At 36.5% G+C, this 22890-nt stretch overlaps 1 protein-coding gene across 1 annotated transcript in view; it reads right to left on the bottom strand.

The window, feature by feature from the left end:
• The window catches only part of SPATA17 (spermatogenesis associated 17), a 285944-nt gene that overhangs the window by 104749 nt on the left and 158305 nt on the right, over positions 1-22890 (bottom strand). The window contains exons 7-8 of the mRNA XM_004700147.2: positions 20013-20216; positions 11605-11753 (exon numbers count right to left, since the gene is read on the bottom strand). Of these exons, the coding sequence (XP_004700204.1) occupies positions 11605-11753; positions 20013-20216 (353 nt within the window). The remainder of the gene's footprint in view (positions 1-11604; positions 11754-20012; positions 20217-22890) is intronic.

The raw sequence follows: 22890 nt of genomic DNA, 5'->3' as shown, positions 1-22890 counted from the left end.
TTTCATCTCATCCTCTGCCTTTTTTTCATGGGGTACTAAAGCTAGGAGAGACGCTTTCATAAGATACCCAGTTAGCACTCTGAAGCCTCTGTGAGATAGCAGTTTTTCCCATGGAGATGGCTTTTTCCCATGCCTCCTTCTCTGTGCCACTGTCCTTGCTGTGCCTGGGAAACTTCTGTTTCTGACCCCATTCACACTGGTGAACCATAAAGTAATAACTAGATGAGAATTTTTAGGAGCTATGAAGAAAACATTTTAAGGGGCTGACACATATAAATGCCACCTTGATATAAAGAAGTGAGTATAAAGAACCACTGTCTCACAAAGGAGATTATTCCATTTGCGGATTTGGCAAACATTTACTAAGCATATGTTAAACATTATTAGTCATATGCTAGAAAGAGTGTCTCTACTATAATAAAACCTATGCATAAATTAACAAGAATACAGATGTCTTTTAATGTTGATTGCATACACTAAATGTATATGTAATATTTTCAGGTATATCACTAAATGTATTCTATTATTACAACTATGTCCAGGCTTGAAATCTTATGCTTCTTTAGATTTATGTGCCCATAAGAAGAGACTTCTATCATAGTTTTTTTTCTACAGAAAGCAGTGGACAAAAAGAGAGCGCAATTCTTGCTGTACAGCCAACATAATAAAGGGCTCTTTTGTAGATAAACTCTAGAACTTCTTAATTATACACAGGCTTATTATCTATATCCCCAGTGTTATAAAGTACCAGAACTTCATTAGAAAAATTAAGCTGGAAAAATGAAGGCAGCACTTTGTAAATTCCTACTGGCAATGAGCTGGGAGAGGCAGAGGAAGACTGGATAAAAGAGGGTAATCATGCTTCACTGTGCCCTAGAGCACCCACATGTATAATACGATTTTCACAGTAACTACCTCTCCGGTTACCGCTTGTTTGGCGTAGTCTGTGTTAATGGGGTTAGCTAATTTAGTATTTTAACTTAAAAAGGCTCTGCTGATTAATAAATGTTGCACACTGTGCTAGTAATTAAAATAAATGGAAGAGTTACAACTAAAAGTTGAATTGTTAAGAAACCATTATCTGAAACTATATGATACTCCCTATTTACCATAATACAATAACAGTTCAGAAAATGCATACATCACAAAGGTCTAAAATGTTTGCAAAATAAATCATACAAGTCAGAAAAGTTTTGAGATGAGTTCAAGGTGGCTTTCTTTATTTAGTAGTGATAAACACAATCACATCTCATCTCTATGCACCCACTTCTGAAAATGCCCTTTTTGAAAAACTATTTTTTAGGTATCTTTTTTAAGCTCTCTCATAACATGTTTCATATGGAAATGTCTGTGTAATGATACTGATACTCAAATAGAAACAAAATGTTAAATGTTTAAAAGTGAGTAATTCAGCATTTACTAGAGGATCCACTAGGTTGCTAAGTTGAGAGAAATGTAGGCAAATGAACAAGATTCATAAATTACATTTCTCATTAGTTCCAGAAAATGAAGAAGCTAAATTGACCCAGTTGTTAGGTCTTTGCTATAATGTTTACAGAATGCTTCTCATTTCACTAACTCTGAATAACTACCAGAAAATGTACCTGGTATTTCAAAAAGGTGGATACACAGTTATTGAAGTGTTTCTATTCAGAAACTTAATGAAAGCCTATATAGGTTTAAATAAATTGTTCTTCATAGAAAACTTGAACCCTGGTCATACATGTATTGTTTTAATCCTCTGTGTGGCATACTCTACATCTGTAGATGAATTTAAATCGACGGAGGCCCCCAATTTCCCCCAATTTTAACTAGCATCAGATTAGTCTAAACATCCAAGTCTAGTTTAACCAGATAGCTCCTTGATTTGGAAATCTGTACAGACTGATTGGCACCGATTACTATTACAAAGTCCTAATTCCCGCCTATTTTAGGCAATTTTAGAGTCTGCAGAAGTTTCATCTCCTGGATTAAGCCAGTGTGCTAACAGTTCATCAATTGAGGTGATAACATACAGGGCGGTGGTACCTCTCACAAGACTTTCTAGGATCCCATAGAGAGGGTTATGGTCACTCACCCCATTCCATCTCCTGCCATCTTGATGGACAAATTAAACATTACGTTTCATGGTTCTCATACTCATGTTATTCTACTTCGTAGTAATGATGACCTGTTTCCCATTTCATTTTAGCAAGCTGTATGTTTCCACCATCAATCTGAAAATATTCTTTAAAATTTGCTTCTCTAAAATTTTAAACCCTGAAATTCTCTCTAGTCACACTGAAAGCACTCCACATAGGAAATATTTATCAGAAAGAATGCTTGTGTGTGTGTATGTTCATGTGTGTGTACATGCATGCGTAGTTACGCATGAAAACAAAATATCTGCATGAACACACAAGAAATTGATGATTAATGGTTGCCTCCAGGAAATATGAATAGCAACCTGCCATTTTATAACACTCAAAGTTTATACAATAAATGTGCTGCTATCTCAATTTTAACAAAAAAATCAAGAGAAAGTTATGTTAATTTCTTAATGTGGATTTGAGCAAAGTGAGTAAATGAAGGAAGTTAAGAAGTTTTAGACAAAAGAGAGCACATGGGGTCATTGAGAGGACTAAAAATAGTTCAGTATCCCAAAGGGATAGGTCCCCATGGAGAATGATGGAGATTTAACTAAAGAGATAATCCTGGATCCGTTGAGACAGGGCCCTGTGTCATGTAATGCAAAATTAAGATGTATCCGGGAGGTCATAATAGAGTATTAAAAAGTACTTTGCTTGAGTAAATAGAGTGATCTAATTTCTCTAGCATTGGTATTGTAGATGTTCTGAAGGATGAAAGCTGACTACATCAGAGAGAAAGGCAGCCAGGAAAGAAAGAACTTATTAGTGTCTTAAAGAATGGTGTCATAGCAGAAAGGAAAAAGGGGATGAATTTGAGGAATCCAGTCTAATAAGACTAGATAAGACTTGAGGATTAAGAGCGCATGGAGGGCACTGGAGAAGGATATAAGGTAGCTCACAAGACCCTGGCTTAGGCAGATAGCTGGTACTATAATTCACTCAACACAAGAAGAGGCAGGTTAATTTGGGATATACTGAATGTAGGTCATAGAGTGGAGATGGCACTTGAAAGCATAAACCTGGTATGCAGCAGTCAAATCCTAAGAGATTTCAAGTGGAAAAGCATTGGCATGGAGGGAGTGGATGTAGTCTCTCAAGTAGAAGTGATCACTCAGAGATTATAGAGAGAAAGAAGAAAACAAGGTGAAGCAGAAAGATTGACTTGTTGTTACAACCGTAGTGTGATCTAATTACCTCTCACCAGAATTATTGCAATAATCTCCTAGTGGGTTTAAGTTCTTCTTAAATACATCTGTTGCATAATCTACAAATATGTATTCTTTTTACATCCACTATTTCAAAAGCCTTAAATGGTTTTCCATTACCTAGGGGATAAATCTAATGGTCTTTGGATTTGAATCTTTTCACAAGATTTTCCCAGATTGCCCTACCGCCCCCACCCCCACCCCCAACACACATACAATAAAATAAAACCTTCCAAATCCACTGTGAGTCAATGTCAATTAATAGGGACCCCCAATGTGGGTTTCCAAGACTGCAACTGTTTACACGAGTAGAAAGCCCTGTATCTGTCCTGTGAGGCAGCTGGTAGTTTCAAACTACCGAACATGCAGATCACAACTCAACTCCTAACCACTATAACACCAGGGCTTCTTCCATGTGCAGTAATCCCTGTCAGATTCATCCTTTCCTGGGAATGTTTCTACCACTATTTCCTTATATCCCAGCCCGCTTTTATCTAATTCTCTTTGCTGCTTTCTCATAACCATAAGATTCATAACAATCTGTTTCCGTTTCTTAGTACTGCTTACCAGAAATACCACAAGCGAGGGACTTGAATGAACAAATGTGTTTGTTTCCTCACAGTTTCAGAAGGCTACACTTCTGCATTTAAGTCGCTGGCTCTAGAACAAGGTTTTCTCACTCACTGGGGAAAGAATCCTTCTCTCAACTTTTCTCGCAGCCTCTGTCGTTTTCCTTGAAGCTTCTTTGTACCGGGTTTCTACCTTTCTTTGTGCTTGCTGGCTTCTCTCCCTAATCAGCAGCTTTTATATCTCAAAAGTGGTTATGTGTACAATATACCTAACACACTAAGACTTCATTAACATAGCAAAGGAGATCCTGTTCCCACATGGGCTTGTATCTGCAGTTATGTTATTGCCATCAGGGGCCCTTAAGTAGATTCCAAATCATAGCAACCCTAAGTACAACAACGTAAAATAGTGTCTGGTGAGACGACATTCGCACTCTTCTTGCAATGTATGTGCCTATTGTGAAGTCGAGGTGTCAATTTATTTTACTGGTTTTCCCTCTTTTTCCCCCCGACCATCTACCTTATCAAAAGGATGTCCTTCCTCCAGGTGACGTATGCCTTCTGATAACGTGTCCAAAGTACTTAAGATGAAGTCTAACCGTCCACACTTTTCTTTTCAAAACCGTTTTTATTGGGACACAGTCCACCTACAATTCAACAGTTTAAGCACACCAAGAAGAGTTACACAGCCATCGTCACAACCAACTCTAGAACCTTCCTTCTTTCCGGTGCTCCTTGCTATCAGCTGGAGTACATGTCTAAAGGGGATCTGGGTTGCACAAATTCTGTGCCTCTCTGGCAAGCTCTCTGGTATATGCTTCAACAATAGGACAACAGGCATGAATTTCTCCTTTGGTGTTCTGTATTTGTTATTCTGCTTTCTCATGCAGATGAGGTGATTGAGAATACCATGGCTTACTAAGGTGCGGGCACCTTAGTCTTCAAGGTAATATCTTTGCTTTTTAACATTTCAAAGAGGTCTTTTGAAGCAGACCCACCCACTACAATACGTCATTTGCATTTCTGACTGCTGTTTCAATGGAGATTGACTACAGATCCAAATAAAATGAAATCCTTGACAAGTTCAATATTTTCTCCATTTATGAGGATACTGTTCCAGTTTTAAGGATTCTAATGTTTTATGTTAAAATGTAATCCATGCTGAAGGCTGTAGTCTCTATTCTTTTTTCTTTTTTTTTTAATAAAACATTTTATTGGGGCTCTTACAGCTAGTTCTTATTAATAATCCATACATCAACTGTATCAAGCACATGTGTACGTATGTTGCCATCATCATTTTCAAACCAAGAAAAGAGGAGCTGATACCAAGGGCCCAAGCAGAAAGAAGATGTTTTGTAGTCTCTGTTCTTCACAAGTGCTTCTGGTCCTCATCACTTTCCGCAGCAAGACTATGCCATCTGCAAGCCAAAAGTTGTTTGAGACTTCCTCCCATCCTGATGCCATGTTTTCCCATGGCCCAGCTCCTCAGGTTATTTGCTCAGCACACAGATTGAATATGCATGGTCAAAGAATGCAATCCTTCTTGATTTTAAACCACAGGTATCAGTGTTAGGATTTACAACACACATTTTGGGGGGGACACAATCCAATCACAATTTAAATACATAATAAAAATCCTCATTCATAGGATCCAACTCAATTATTTCTCTGTTGAGAACATCCTCCAGAGAAAATTTCATGTTAATATATGTGTATGCATATATATTTGCACATATGTCTTGAACATACATTTAACAACAAATCAAAGGCATTACTGAGGTAATTTTTATTCAGAATTTTATTAGGTTATCTAGGTAGGTCTCAAGTTAGAAGTAGGTAAATTCTATGAAAGCAGGGACTTAATCTGTTTTATTCATTGCTAAATTCCTGACATGCAAACATTGCTGAATCAATAAATACTCCATTTTTAATATGCCCTAAAATATCTAGAGTACCACATAGGGGGCACTTGGCAATTGTTTGTTAATTGCTTATTTAATTTCCTAGGTTTCTAAATATCAATGTGTGAATAAAGAATTAAACAGGTGTGAGAAAATAGAATGAGTTACTTTAAGAAAAAAAACAAGTTGCTCTCTTTTGACTCCTCCCTTGACCTCTCTTTGGCTCCACTCTCCTCTCCTGTCCTTGCTCCCTTGTTCCCTTTCCCCTTGTCCTCCTGCCCCTCCCCCACTCTCCACGAGGACCACCAAGCGGGGCTGAGGTGAGCATGCTACCATGAAAAAAAAAAGAAGAAAAAGAACAAATCCATATTTTAAAATGACTTCCAGAAGAACTTCCCCAATCCCAAAATCTACGTATAAAATTTCATTGGCCTAATTCTTACAGACATTTTGAAGAAAATATCTAAATAAATTATAACTGCCATATTATTAAGAAGCATTTGTCATTGCTCAAGCCGCCTAGAATATGCTCTGAAAAGCCGATTGTCTTTCAGAAGTCTGATGAGGAGCCTTCTACGAGGTTAGGACCCTGTATGGCATATAGAGGGGCTCTAAACATGGTCCTTCTTCTTGCTGCCTCCAAACTGGTGCATGCAATCCACTCCACCTCTGGCATCTGTGATTTCCTGCCCTTCCTTTGATGTGTTCTGCAGGATTAGTGTTCGTTGCAAATCCAGAGCATATCAATGATAATCATTTATTCAGGCCATCAATGCAGAATGTTCCTTAGAAATAAGACTGGAAACACTTTGACTTACTGATTTGGGACACGTCATCAGGAAAGAGCAAAGCCTCAGAACCAGACCTACTGCCAAGGAGCCGGTTCTGACTCACGCTGACTGGCCATACAGGGCAGAGGAGAGCAGTCTCCTAGGACGTCCGGGTTATAATTTGTATAGAAGCAGACTGCCACACCTTTCTCTCAGAGAGTGCCCGGTGGGCCACTCTCATTCAGCCACCTGCCTTATGATGATCAGCCAAGCACTTTAACCACTGCACAAACAGGGCTGCTTTCATTCAACATTACCCCCTTTAAAAATAATATTTCTGTACCTTTTACAGGCAGGGAAATTGAAGCTCAGGGAGGTTTAGTTACTTACCCAAGAGCATGTGCAATGGAGTCACCATGATTTGAGCACACCGAGAGCTAGGTCTAACGCCCATCTTCCTCTTAGTGCACCACATTGCACAGTTCCGATGACTATCCAACAAAAGAACCAAATGTATTCAAGCCCTCAAACCCAATGTCATCTTTGAGCCCTACAGATTTTTAAAAAAAGACTTCCCTCCCAGGTTTACTTGGTGTTCCTCGTTAAGGCCTTTGGATGGAAAATATAGTCTTCCATTTCTCCCAATAAAATTGGTATGTTTGCAAGAGGAATGCATCACTGAAAAGTATCCATCACTCAGATGACTAACAAACCTCTGAGGAAATGCTGTGATCATCAGCAATCAGACAAATGCAAACAAAAATGATAAGAAATCCTCTTACCTCAACATTAATAGCAACATTCAAAACAACAGTAAACAAATGCTGGCGAGGCTATGGTTAGAATGGAACCCTTATGCATTGCAGGTGATGCCACCCCTGTGGAAAACAATGTGGTGCTTCCTTAAAACCGTGAATACAGAAATGTCAATGGAACCCAGCAATCCTTCTACTAGGTGTATATCCTAGAGAAATAAGAGCCACGACACAAATGGACATACGCACAGCCATGTTCATAACAGCATTGTTCACCATTGCAAAAAGATGTGGACCATCTAGGTGCCCATCAACGGATGAAAGGATAAGCAAACTGTCACATGCAGGCAGAGAAATACATTAAAGAATAACAATATCTTTGAATAAAAAAAGAATAGCAGTATAAAACAGCTGATATGTGGAGGAACCTCGAGGAAGTTAGGCTGAGTAAAGTTACGGTAGCCAAGTTAACAAAGGATAATAACTATATTGTTACTGAAAGAAACACTCTTTAAAAGTTGACAGGAATGAACAGAGAAAGGAGAGCAAACCACTAATGAGAGGCTGCACAAGTATTTGCTGGAGTGACGCAATAGGCAGCACACAATAAGAGAGAGAGGTCAGCACAAAATGAATTAGGCAGAGACTGATGCCGGAAGGCACAAGAGCTAAAAGCAACAAAGATAAATACCAGTACATACATGCCCCTGCAATAATAGTGATAATAATCATCTAAATACAAGCTAAATGGGTGTGGGACAGTAAATGGGACTACACCATGGTGATATCCAAGTTTGACAGAGACTATTTCTACACATGTATTTATATTGCTGCAAATATATCCATAAACACAGTAAAGCACAGAAAAGGTAATTTGATCAAAAGTTTTTAGTGATAAACAAACACCTTGAAGAAATGGGTGCCTCAGGAACATAATCTCAGGGTGCATCAAGGTCAACTGCATAAGACAGTCCACAAAGACCACAGTCCACATGCTCCTATGGTGGGTAACAGGCTAATATCTCAAAGTTTGTGCTGGACACCGACTGCGACTTATCGGTTTCCGCCCATCCAAAGCAAAGAAGACTGAAGGAACACATAGATGAACGGAAACAACGGACTAATGGACCGTGTGGTGCTGAAGCCAGAAGAACGAGATGGTGCCTGGCTACCACGAGGGACCACTCTGGAAGGAATCACAACGGAAGTTCTTCAATAGAGTGGGAGAAAAGCAGGCCACCAAACTCAACACTATACAACCTGAACAGGGCATCCTGGTCTGCGAGAGACTGGTCGACCCCTGGCACTACAGCCCACCACGCTTGGAACTGAACACACTGACATGGCTCAATTTTCAGTCAAATGACAGAAAGACTGACAAGGTGAACAACAACACCAAGGTTATTGTGACACACCTATTGTAACAATTAGTCATGTGAGATTAAAAAGGGCAGCATTTGCCCAGGTATAAAGCGCAGAAGACTTTAAGCAATAAGAAAGAAGGCTGGAGGGAAATAGTAAATACAGGAAACACATGGGAAGAGTCCTGTCACATTTCAGGGATTCCATTCAATGTTACAAAAGTTATGAGTTGACTGAAAAAACAATTTGCTCTGTGAACCTTCACCCAAATTATCATATGTGTGTACACATACGTGTCTGTGCGGGCAAACATTGGGATCAATTGCATAAGATGGTCCACAAAGATTTTATAGCTGTGTTGTAAATTTATATATAATTTTGTTATTATACACATGTAGATTGATATATAATAACATAATATTATTATATTATATATACAGTTTATATTATTCTATAATATATGTAAGACAGATTCTAAACCATTTCTGTGGTAAGACAATACCTTTTGTTAAAATTTCTATCACACTTATTATTTGCAAAGGTATAAAACCTAAATTGCCAACATTTCTTTTGCCATGTAATTGTTACCTACTATATTCAAACTAAAATGATCTCAGAAAAAAACTATAAAAATATCAGTGTTTCAATTCACTGAATAATGAAATTATCCTTTGATCAGTTGCTAAAACCAATTTCTTAATCTCATTGCAAAAAATATGATAGCTTCAAATCTATAAACATTTCTTTAACATTCCCAACTTGACTTGTTCCTGATTGGCTGATAACCCTAAGAGCACTTTGCAATGTTTGAAAGGTTCAGTGTAATAGGTCATCAACAATACCATTGGGATTGGATATATTTACATGCACAAGAGTTATACAGCAAGGATAAGTTGAGCATCTTTCTTTAGGGCCAACATTACTCAAGATGTTTACTAATACTTTATATTATCACATCAAAATTAGTGTATTATTGCATCAACGAGTGTTATTATGTATTAATCACTGACTTTTAATTACACCACATATTAATCATATTAAATAATTATCATAAGGTACATTTAAAGAAATTATAAGATTATCAAAGAAAATTCTTAGGATACTTAAGTATGTTTCATATATGGGTATTTCTGTAGAAATATCAATTGGTCAATTTATTTGAGAAATTAAATTTGATATTTCATACACTGCTGCATCACTAAAAAAGGAAGCATAATTCTGAGTAGTATAATTCCTTAGATAGTCATCACTAAATTGCATGCTTTGCTTGACTAAATGTGAGCCACATTAATAGTCTATATTCTCTTTAGTAAAATAAATTTACCTGCCCAAAACTAATGTTTTAAAAAGTTTCCTGTTTCTTATTTATTTTATATTGAATTTACTCCGTTTTTTATAATTTACTACTTTATATATAATTATTAAAAGAATTAGTTAAACACTGTATGGCTAATCACTATATATCAAGTAATTACTAAGAAATAAAAATTACTCAAGGTGCTTATCAGGGTATTAGTTTGTATTAGGTATTTGAGAGTCTTATCAGGAATGTATGATTACTTTCATATGCACCATACTAAATAATACATGTGATATACCTCTTCTAAGTGCTGAAGTTATTCAAGGACCCGTAGGCACAGCAGGGGCAATTTTAGGGTTCTTTTTAATATATGTATATAGCAAATCACTCTTTGTATGGCATTTTTAATAATTATTATATATGTTAGTTTATATAATTATAAAATACATTGTTCATATTAAATAATTATAGAAGGCATTATTTTATAATATAATATTGCATACATACATTAATATTATAGAAATAAAAATAAATACACATAATTTATATTAATAATTATAAAAATTTAAAATTACTTTATATTATCTAATTTAACCATTCTGTGATTATAATAACTAATGTTATCATAGAATACATCATTATTATATGTATTATGGTATTATAATTACTATAATATTTATAATATATTGCTTATTATTACATAGGGTATTAATAAATATTAATATTTGATAGGATATTATTCCTCTTACTGCACCTTATTATTACATAGGATAATACTATAGACTAATATCACAATAAACTATTATAACTCATTAATAGTTTTATCAATCTATTAATAGATAACTATTTTAATTATAAAATATCATAAAATAATAGTAATAAAGGCATCCTTTATAATAAACTATTATAATAAACTATTATAACTCATTAATAGTTTTATCAATCTATTAATAGATAACTATTTTAATGATAAAATATCATAAAATAATAGTAATAAAGGCATCCTAGAATTTAAATGATCTATTTATAAGACACATAACTTTCTTGATGATAGTGCATGAAGAGACGAAAAATACCTTAGCAAAAGACATGGATTGAGTCCTTAGTCAATAATATAATATTTACATTTGAATATCCTTTTACATCATCTTTCATCTTCCTTAATCATACAGAAATGAATCTCTTTTAATGCTCCTGTTTTACAAAACTATCTTTTTTATCATCTATATCAATTTGTGCATTGAAACCTAGTCCATGTTAAGAAAAATCCTTTTGTTGAATCTTATTGGAGGAGCATCATACAAAGGAATGCCCAACTGCATCATCAGGGAGATTGTCTTTACAAACACGTGGACAGTGGTCACATCTCTTTTAAGATGACATTTCACTCTTTCTTTTTTTCCAGTTCAGTCGGATACTGATGATTTTAGTCCGTCGTCAATATTGGCCTTACTTAAAACATTTGCATCTTAAAACAATGGTTGGTTCTGTGTACGCCCAGAGCTACTTTGCTTTTTATCACAAATATCCTCTCTTCGTTAGGAAATAGAAAGGATTAATAAACTTAAGGTACTAAACATGATATAGATAACCATTTTGCACTGAAAACTCACAGATTATCATTTATGTTGCGCATACACTCCTTTCTCCGGAGTAACTCCCTGGCTTCCTGTAAAGTATTGATCGGTTCCTCCACCCGCAGGGTTGGCTCCAAAGGCTTATAGCGTTGCTGCAATACTTCAGCGACATCACGGAAGGGCCCCTGACAAGTTAGAGGATAAGGCAAATATTTTATTATGGAACACTTTTCACAGGTTACTGATGACCAAGGAGGGTGCATATCTACAAAGTATCGTTGGTTTGCTAAATTTACTTTTTAAAGCAATGTATTCTATTTTAAGCATGAAAGTATAAGGCAGAAGAATACCACACATCTTCAACAAGGAAGGTTCTCTCAAGTAAAAATCATCTCATTAAACATAGTTTTGTTTGTAATAGTTTTAACTATGAAAAGGAAATTCTGAGCATGGCTTCCTAAACTCTCCTAGGGGTATACACTGGAAAGCATTTGTTTTTCCAGTTAAATTATAGCTTTTAGGTGAATGACACATCACATATTTTTATTGGTGATCCCCATTTCTCAGATTGTTTTAAGTATTCTTCATTTAGAATTGGAAACTCAATTATTTGATAAACCTAATATCAACAGTAGCCACTTTATTATATTTATACAGTGCGAGGAATTCCAGAGTTGTGCTGTCGTAATTTACAGCAAAACCTATGTTTAAGTTACTAGTAAGTTACTAGTTACTGGTTAACTAGTTACGATAGTACTGACTCAATTATGCCAGTTATATAATTAGTATCATACTAAGCCCAACACAAATCAGAAACTGCTCAAGATTTTGCTATGTCATTAATTAGGCATTGTTTGCTTTCACCATTATTGTTGTACTAGGGAGAAGGGATATAAATGGACAAAGATTTTTAATCATATTCCTTATTCTTAAAGATCTCTATTTTAAATAGGTTATCACTAACAAGACACAGCTGGAGTTACTGCAAGCACTGAGTGAAGACTGTAGGGCTAATAAAAAGAAATGATTCACGCCTCATTTATGTTCACTTATGTTTTACATTAATAGAAACCAATAATAGGAACCAGTTACCATAAAAGTCACGGACCGTAAATAACACAAATGGCAAATAAGTATCATCTAGTACTTTTCACAGCTGGACAAGAGGATTGCTATATTTGAAAGTAGTTAATGGATTTTTATCAGAACTTTGCTTTTTAAAGATACAGTAACATGAATGATTGTTTGTTACTAAGAACACTGAGAAATCAAATAGTGATTTTTAAAATAGACTTTTAACCAATTGAGACTTGATTGTGCAACTTCAGACACCTTTTTTTATATTATCTCACAAAATAGCTGTGAAGATATGTAAAACAATGTAATATTGTGCTTGTTGTAAGGTGCCATCCAATGGGTTCACCTCACTGAGCCACCCTGTGTACGATAGAATAAAGCACTGCAGGTCCTGCGCCAACTTCACAATCATTGTGACCATTGTGTCAGCCAATCTCACTGAAGCTCTTCCTCTTACTCCCCTTCTCCAAGTCCTGTTCCTTCCTAATGACCTTGCTACCATAGATGAAGTGAAGTCTTGCCATCCCCACTCCTAATGAGTCCTGCAGCTGTATTTTTTCCAAGACAAATGTGTTCCTTCTTCTGGTAATCCATGGAAGATTCCATAATCTTTACCAACACCAAAATTCAAGAACACCAACTCTTCTGGCTTTTATTATTCATGGTCCAGCTTTATTTTTGTTTGTTCGCTTGCTTGTAATCATTTTATTGGGGGCTCGTACAGCGCTTATGACAATCCATACATCCATCCATCGTGTCAAGCACATTTGTACATTTGTTGCTATCATCATTTTCAAAATATTTTCTTTCTACTGGACCCCTTGGTATCGGCTCCTTATTTTACCACTCTCTCTCTCATGAACCCTTGATAGTTTATAAATTATTATTATTTTTTCATATCTTACACTGACCTACATCGCCCTTCACTGACTTTTCTGTTGTCCATCCCCCTGGGAGGGGGTTACATGTAGACCATTGTGATCAGTCCCCCCTCTGGTATCACTACTCACATTATTGGTCCTGAGGGGTTTATCTGTCCTGGATTCCCTGTATTTCCAGCTCTTATCTGTACCAGTGTACATGCTCTGGTCTAGCTGGATTTGTAAGGTAGAACTGGGGTCATGATAGTGAGGGAAGGAAACATTAAAGAACTAGAGGAAAGTTGTATGTTTCATTGGTGCTACACTGCACCCTGACTGACTCATCTTCTCCCCATGACCCTTCTGTAAGGGGATGTCCAGTTGCCTAGATGGGCTTTGGGTCTCCACACCACACTCCTCCTCATTCACATTGATATGATTTTTTGTTCTGGGTCTTTGATGCCTGATACCTGATCCCATCGATACTTCATGATCATACAGGCTGGTGTGCGTCTTCCATGTGGACTTTGTTGCTTCTCAGCTAGATGGCTGCTTTTTTATCTTCAAACCTTTAGGACCCCAGATGCTATATCTTTTGATAGCCAGGCACCCTCAGCTTTCTTCACCACAGCTTGCTTCACCCATTTTGTCTTCAGTGATCATGTCTGGAAGGTGAGCATCATGGAATCCCAGGTTATTAGAACAAAGTGTTCTTGCATAGAACGAGTACTTGAAAAGAGGCCCAATGTCTGTCTGCTACCTTAATACTTAACATATAAATATATGTACAAAGATATTTCCCTATCATTTATATATATATATGTATATATTTACATACATGCATGCCTATATTTAGACATGGTCCAGCTTTCACATACATACAAAGCAACTTAAAACACCATGCTTCAGTTAAGTGCACCCAAGACCTCAAAGTGACTTCCTTGCCTGTTATTATGTTTTTTATACCAAATGTTTTCTATGTTTGTACATGTGGATATTTTGTACATGTGGATATTTTGCCTGTTAACATTTTAATGAGGCATTTTGCAGCAAATTTGCCAATGAAAGAATACGTTGTTGGCCTTTTTGACAGCTGCTTCCATGGTTGTTGATCGTGGATCCAAGTAAAATAAAGTCATTGACAACTTCTATAATCTGTCCATTTATCATGATGTTGCTTATTTGTCTTGTTACAAGAATGTCAACTTGTAATCAATACTGCAAGATGTGGTCATTGATCAATGTTGTATCATTACACTATCATTTACTCAATCTGCATGCTGAGCAAATAATCTGGGAGACTAGGCTATCTGAAGAAGAATGAGGCATCAGAATTGGAGTTAAGACTTATTAAAAACTTGCATTGTGCAGGTGGCAGAGCATAGCAAACACTTAGCATGGTAACTACTGCTTCATTGTTACCATTTCTTTCAAGAAGAGTTTGTAAAAGGTTTTCAACAATAATAACATTGAAAAATAAGCAAATATTAACCCAGGAGAGAGAGAAAGAACCTGATTGCTGTGGGGAACAGAAGGATTTCTCTCAAGCTGTCTCCCCCAAAAATATGTCTTGAGAATGACTGTACACTAGGCGGTCAGCGAAAGTAGGTCAGAGGTTATCCTCCCTAACATCAGCCATCAAGAGTGGATTGGGAGTCATTCTCACTGAGAGGTATCAGCTGTCTAGATCAAGCAGACACCACTGTTTATCCCACAACAAATAGGGCCCATTCCTTTCTATTATTGCTCCCTTGAAGCAGTGCCCATAGGCAAGCCTGGGACCACTCTAAGATGACTAAGCTTAGGCCACCATCTTGCCACACATGCCCCCCTATTCCCTCCTCTTACTATTGCACATTCACCCCTAGGTCATCCCCCTCCTATTGCTTGTATTGCCTATGTTACAACCCCTCTCTATGACATAGATTGTTATCTGCTATCAGGGGGCTTGCATGCCTCCCAGGATAGTAATTGTCTGTTTTATTGTATGAGACACCAGAATAATCAGACCTGTTCAAGGATGAATTGTACTGCCCCTCTCTGTGATGCATAATGCTGTGATGTATCCCCCTAAAATAATATGTTGCGTGGTTAGCAATAAATAAGGAGGCTCCCTGGTTCATGGGAGGGTGGCTGAGGAGGACAAGGCAGATGCTTCTACTCTGGCAGCTAAGTCCCCTCCACGAGGACCATCAAGCGGGGCTGAGACGAGCAATGCTACCATGAATTGCGTCTGACTCCATTACTTGACTCCATCTTTTAACTCTCATACTCACTATGACTTTACTGTAATCTCTACTTATTATCGCTGTACAATTGCGCCTACCGAACCTGTTATGTTTTGTGGGGTTCCTTCTCCCCTTTAACCCCACAGATTGCTTGTTTGCAGGTTTACCCCAATTCTAGTTTGACTAAGACTAGGAAACAGAGTAGTTTACTTTTAAATAAGTGTGTGTGTGTGTGTGTGCACATGCAATTTAGGAATAAAATGGATTTTCTTCCCTCAAGATTCACTATAATCTTTCTGAACATACTCCTCTACAATTATGTACTCTTTCCCTATGTATTTCAGTGCCTGGTCTAGCTATTTCTATTTTAGACAATTAATGTCTTGGCCTTTGATCTAAATGATCCTTTGAGGACAACAAAATTGACACTTATCATTATACATCTACAACACCAAAGTTCTTATTTATTCATAATTCTATTGCTAGCTTCCCTTTAAGATCTCAGGTTAGCACCTGAGTATATCTTAAGTGATATGTGACCACAGACTTCGGGGATAACTCTAAATCTTCTCAGGAGACTCATTTCCAAATATTAATCTCCAGAATGCCTAGACCACCAAGACTCAGTTTAAACCTATAGCTCTTCATGGTCATATAGTTAAGCTTTTCCAATGTTTAGCTTTCCTTAACCCTAATTATAAGGGAGGTGCTGTCAGCCATCCAAACAGATTAGCTTCAAAAATGTTTCCAAGAATGGAATCTCAGATTTGAAAAATGTATTAAGTATAATGGAGAGTACTTTGAAGGTGAGAAGGCTGTTTTGTAAAAAAAATTAAATACATGGCTTTGAAAAAAATTCTGGTTTTGGGGGGTGAGATAGTTAAGTTTATTGTGCCAACTTGGCTGATTAAACACATGTGGGATTAATTGAAGGGCAGAGAACTAAATGGCTCAGTGAGCCTCGCCTTTCTAGTTCTCGGGTCTCTTGCTCTCTATGGTCAGACCAGGGTGCAGCTGTCTTACCCAGTTTCCTGCTGCAGCTGGCAAGGCTCACTTCCTGCAAGACATCCCTGAGGAGAAACCACATGGATCTACCCCAATGCAGCCCTGGGTGCTGGAGCAGCTGTGTGGAGACCAGATGCTTATAAGCTCACTGATTCAGCTTTCCTCCTGCAGTCAGTGTCATTGCGCATGTTTTGTGAGATTGAGGAGGACTTTGTAGATCGGTGTTGGACATATGGGCTAATGTTGGACTTATGGTCTTGGACAGCACTGGGTTGGGATGCTTTCTTAATGTACACTTACCCTTTATATAAAACTCTCTCATACATATGAGTCTATGTGGATTTGTTTCCCTAGTTTACCCAGACTAACACAGGGGTTACCCCGTCAGATAGATAGATAGATGATAGATAAATAGATAGATAGATAGATAGATAGATAGATAGATAGATAGATAGATGATAGATAGATAGATAGATAGATAGATAGATAGATGAAAGTCATTAATTATTACTATTAGGATTCCTGCTCATCTATGCATGGACTTATTACAAACAGACTGTGTTCATACATGTCTCAGTGATCAGGAGACAAATTCTCTGAGTAATACTTTTGTTTCATTAGGGTGCCTTACAAAAAAAAACAAAGGAGCTTCTAAGGATATCTACTGATTCCAAACAGAGAGATCAACTCAGAGGGTATGGAGACAGTTTTAGGGAGACCCATAGGGGTATTTTTGATAGGGTTTCTCAAAGGACCCAGAATGGTCATGAGGGTTATTATGAAGAAGTTTGAAGAGAATGGGAAACTATTGATGAAAAACAGGCCAGGAAGGTTCTTCTGAGAATTTTTTCCCCATCAAGACAATGCACCTGCCTCTTCTTCCAGTGTAGCATACATGTATTTACAAGTATGTAAAAATATTTTCTATGTGCATATATATAACCCTAAGTATATATAAATATGTATATATCTATACCTGTCTAGAGAGAGTGGGATGGAAAAAATAAAATGGTCGCACTAAGAAGAGTATTATAACAGACATGAGAAAATTTTATATAAACAAGACTATACTGACAAACACAAAACAGGAAACCTAATGTTAAATATCAAAACTATAAACTCTTCTTAAATAATTTTCCAACTCTGGTTTTTCTAACTCAGAAGTATTTTATGCATCTTGATCTTAATGCATACCATATTTTTTCACATTTCGTAATTAATGTCATGCGAAAGTTTTCTATGAATTCCATGTAGAACCAATAACTAGCTTAATAAATATGGTACAAAATGTCAATTATTAAATATTAAAGCATGCAATGTCATATCCAAGGGTCCCTGGTGGCACAGTGATTAAGCAGTTGACTGCTAACCGAGAGGTCAATAAGTTGACCCTACCAGAAGGAGGTGGCAGTCTCCTTTGGTCAAGATTACAGAACGGAAGCCCCTGCTGGGGAGTTCTCCTCTGCCTTATGGGATCCCTCTGGGTTGTAATCCACTTACCTGCAGTGACTCTTGTAAATATGTTGTCAGATAATGTACCAATTATGGCATGCTCAATATATATACTATGGAGATACTAGAGTTTGTTTCTTTTCCTCTTACTATGACTACTTAATTGTATATTACATCCTGTTGATGTTATATAAAATCATTATTACAGTAATATAGCCACGTCCACAATGAAAATGATGAAAATGCAATTACTCATAATATAAAGCTTAATTTATATTTATTTTAAAACTATTTAAATGTATTTATTATACTATTGACATAACTCATATTTTTAAAAGAAATATGCAATCATATTTTTTTAATGTGTGTCAAATTAACTGAAATATTTATTACTATCTACAGTGTCTCATGTGTTTCTTTGCTCGACTCTATGCTGCTTGCCCGTCCTTTAAAGAAAGAGGAAAAATTGTCCTCTTCTATAGCTTATTTATGAAGACCTGGTTGTGTAGTGGCTACGCGTTGGTGTGTGATCCACATGGTAGGCAGTCCAAAGCTACCAGGAGTTCCACAGGAGGAAGACTGGGCTTTCTACTTGTGTAAACAGTTACAGTCTGATAAACCCACATGGAACAGCTATGAGTCAGCATTGAGTCGATGGCAGTAAGTATATCTTATTTGGCCAAATTAGATTAAAGGTAATTAACAATACTGATATAGATTTTTTTAGGAAATGAATCAGGATAAGAGAAAAGAGTAGTTCAGGGAGAAAATTGACTATAGATTTTCAATCAATTTTTATAGTTCCTCTTATAATACAGAACTAACATAGCATTGAATAAAAGTTGTTTTGAGAAAGCAAATATATATATATACATATATGTAGATATACATGCATATGTATGGGAGAGATGGATATATACAAATCAAGAAAATTAAGGGTCTAATTATAGAAAGCAGAAACACCATATCACAAATAATTACAGGAAAGTAGGAAAATATCTGCAGCATAGAGGCAGGGTTATCTCAAATGATTAACTAGCTGAAGGTGTGAAGGGCGGCCATGAAGCTCCCAGTGCAAATGCCTAATGCGCTTGGCTGTCAACCAAAAGGTTAGAGGCTCAAGTCTACCCAAAGTGCTTCAGGAAAAAGACCAACCAACTTATTTGAGAAAATCAGCCAATAAAAACTCTATGGGGTACAGTTCTACTCTGTCACACGTGGGGGTCTTCACAAGTCATAACAGATAGGAACTGATTTTTTTAGGATACCATATTAACCATTAGATGTGAGATCAAATTAAATAAATTTCATAATAAATACATAAAGGTTTTTCCAGCTACAACAGATTATAACAGGTACTGCTATAACAATATTTTTACATTGTAAAGTATAAAATTCATAGATTGCCAAACTTACTTGACATACCACCCCCTTTTCAGAAAAACAAAACAGCACCTCCCCTACGATAAAGAACTTTTGTAAAATACTGTAGCCCATCATCCGGGACAAAGTATAGGTATCTGCTTTGGCAGCGCTCCCAGATAGTTCAATGCCCCCACTATGGGGCAGGGCCACCAACTTTGGGAAACAAAGGTCTAGATCCTAGCCAATAATCTATATTTTAACTTGATATTCTATACAACAAATTTCAGTACCAATGAAGCGCTTGACGATAGTTATTTTTAAATATGTTGTATTTGCTGTGTAAAATTAGATTTTGTAAAAATAATATTTATTGCAGAGACAAAAAAGAATAATTACCTTAAGAAAATTAGCAAGGATACACTCATTGCCAGAATTATTCCATAGGACTACTCCATACCTGACATTGCTTCCTATTAATGGGTGGCAGAATCTCAGACCGAGGAAAAGAACGAGAGCTCGTGCAAGCTAGCCAACTGTCAAGGTCGATGGTGTACTTGTGCTTAACTTTAGGTCTTCGGTGAGTCAAAGGCTTTGCTTTTTGTAGCCGCAACTCCCATGGGTCAGGCTCTTTTCTGAATGGTGAGTTGTATATTCCTGGAATCTAAAGAAGAAGAAAAAACAATTTCAATGTTCATATGACACGAAAGTAAGATAAAGCTGAGCCATGATATTTTTCATATGTTTAAGACATATTTTACACTAGACATTTGACTCTTAACCAGTGCTGGATGACTTCATAGTCATTCAAGGTTAAAGGAATTTTACCACTGACTTGTAAAATGGCTCCACTCCAGACCAACAGCCTCAGAATCTGTCAGGGTTGAAGACTAAACATGTTAAAACTACCAAGCTACAGCGACTGCCACACATGGCATATTTTCTAGTATTTATTTAAGAATAAAAAAAGGATCTTGATCCATCTATTTAATAGTTTAGCCATGTAATACACAGGCTGAACCATGTCAAAATCATATATCCACACACACAAACTCAAATATACAATCAGCTGTAGATACAAAATAAAGAACTCAATATATACTCGATTGTTCGAATGATGACTCATTACACCCCGAATGGCAATGACTGTGTCTTCAGTACTTTGGAATTCTAAAGTAATCAAAAGGGTATCACACACCCTCTGGGCTGTATTACTCAAAATGCTGTATTAAATTTAATGTGGTGTCATCATGTGGTTAGGTCTTTTGTTGCCTCATGATTCTCTTGCTGTGCTGCGGTTGACCTTGGCATACACTGCATCAAAATAGAGTCAACACTTACATAGCACAGTGCCTGGCACCAATCCAGTTTTTACACAAGATGAGTGCTAAGTTCAAGTTATCCATTATCCATATTCTGAATAGACAAAGTCTGAGTACATAAACTCCCTGGAACTGAATTTTGGTATTCTATGAAAATACACAGGTACGTATTCACAAGTCAACATTAAATTTTAAATGATGGCATGACTTGTTTAGTTGTTCTGTAGACTCTCTGTAAAGAATGTACCCAGAAAACCTGTTTTTCCTGGAAGTGTACTTTATCTTTTCTACTAACATCGTATCCATGAACAATCTTGTTGCTTTTACTTATCTCAAGTCATTGGAGGTTACAAAGCATGTAATCTAAATAACGTTGTTTCAGGCAGGGGGTAGGGGAGGGACTGTTCTAGAAAATATATTTTTAGCCTAACACTTGAATAAGCGTTACCTCTATCTTATTACCTGCCCAGGCTGGATTTGGTTTCCTAGCTCTAGGCATTTTCTTAATGGCCTGCAGGTATGCCTGTCACAGTGCCTACCACATTGTCTCATGGTTAGATTTGTGTGTGCCAGTCTTCCTCAAGCACGCAGCTGATGCTCTGGGACTCTGTCTTACGTATTTTGTATCTGTGACCCCACAGAGTGTCTGGCACACAATAGACCACAACTGAATGCTAACTGCTTATCAAGACTAACGATGCACAGATCAGAAACACTCAAGAAAAGTTCCATTGTATTCTTCTAAAGCCACATAGCAATATATTAATAAAAAGTTTGAGATTTATTTCAAAATCTTGTTTATTGCTTTTGAAGAATATTCTGGAACCTATCTTTTTAAAACAAAATTCTTCACACATAGCTTCAGTCTGTTTGCAAACACATTGGAATCTTCTAGAGCTAAATCGTTACTGGCCCAGTTGGCCTACCTCCCACATAATTTCCCCTAAAAAATAAATTTTATTATATATAAGTAAGTTCATGTAAGCACATTTACATTTAAAAAATATTTTTGACATGGCTTTTTGAGATTTTCTTCTTGCCTGTTTAATTCATTCATTAAAAACACCACATCCACGGCCATCAAGTGGACTAGGAATAATAGCCACCCTATAAGACAGGGTAGGACTGCCCTGTGGGTTTCTGAGACTGTGACCCTGTAGGCATAGAAAGCCTCATTTTTCTGCTGTGGATCAGCCCAGTGGTTTTGACCTGCTTCCAACCCATTTAATTGATAGAAGAAAAAAAAAAGTTCTAAAAATTGTTGAGGACAATTGTAAACACTACTTTTAATACTATACTAATTTCCCTATAACTCTAGATGACAACCTAATGTCTATGTAGACAGACAACATAAACAAATATTAATAAGGAAATAAATATTCTCAATAGTTTTAAGTGGGAAGTAAGTTTTAAGTGGTACTACATTTTAAGCTGGTGTTCAGTGTAATTTGTTATGAGAAGTATGCATCGACTGTAATGAGGAAAAAACACAAGTGCTATATTAACAAAAGACATCTGCATATATTAACAAATGCATCTGCATAGCCTAAGAAGACATGTAAGACTAATTATGAACTCATTAAGCTGACATCTACTGGTGTACATTAAAATTTCTACAACCTTATATATTAAAATGGTGAACTATATCGTTTAACTAGATTAAAATTTATCATCTAAAAATATCTATCTGCCTGACTACCTGCTACCACTTACTAGCTTTACCCCATTAGGAATCAGCTTTGATCTCTTTCACATTTGCATGTACATGTATACATAGGCTAGATGGGAAATGCAAATAGATCAGTAGACCTGATAGCTTTCTTAAATTATATTTTCCAAACTATATGGAGACCTTCTCAGGTGTATTCTCTTTGCAATTTAAATCAAATATGAAGAGAAAATCTATTTTAATTGAATTTAAATGTACCATATGGAATGTTCAAGGTGTCACCATTTTCAAAATTAATGTTATATATTTAATAACTGAACATCCACAAAAGCAGTCCAGCCATTCCT

The sequence above is a fragment of the Echinops telfairi genome, unplaced genomic scaffold, assembly GCF_000313985.2.
Source record: "Echinops telfairi isolate 266 unplaced genomic scaffold, ASM31398v2 ScPeMD7_7424;HRSCAF=8462, whole genome shotgun sequence".
NCBI lineage: Eukaryota > Metazoa > Chordata > Mammalia > Afrosoricida > Tenrecidae > Echinops > Echinops telfairi.
The sequence above is the reverse complement of the archived record's forward strand: the minus strand, read 5'-3'. Positions and strand labels throughout refer to the sequence as shown.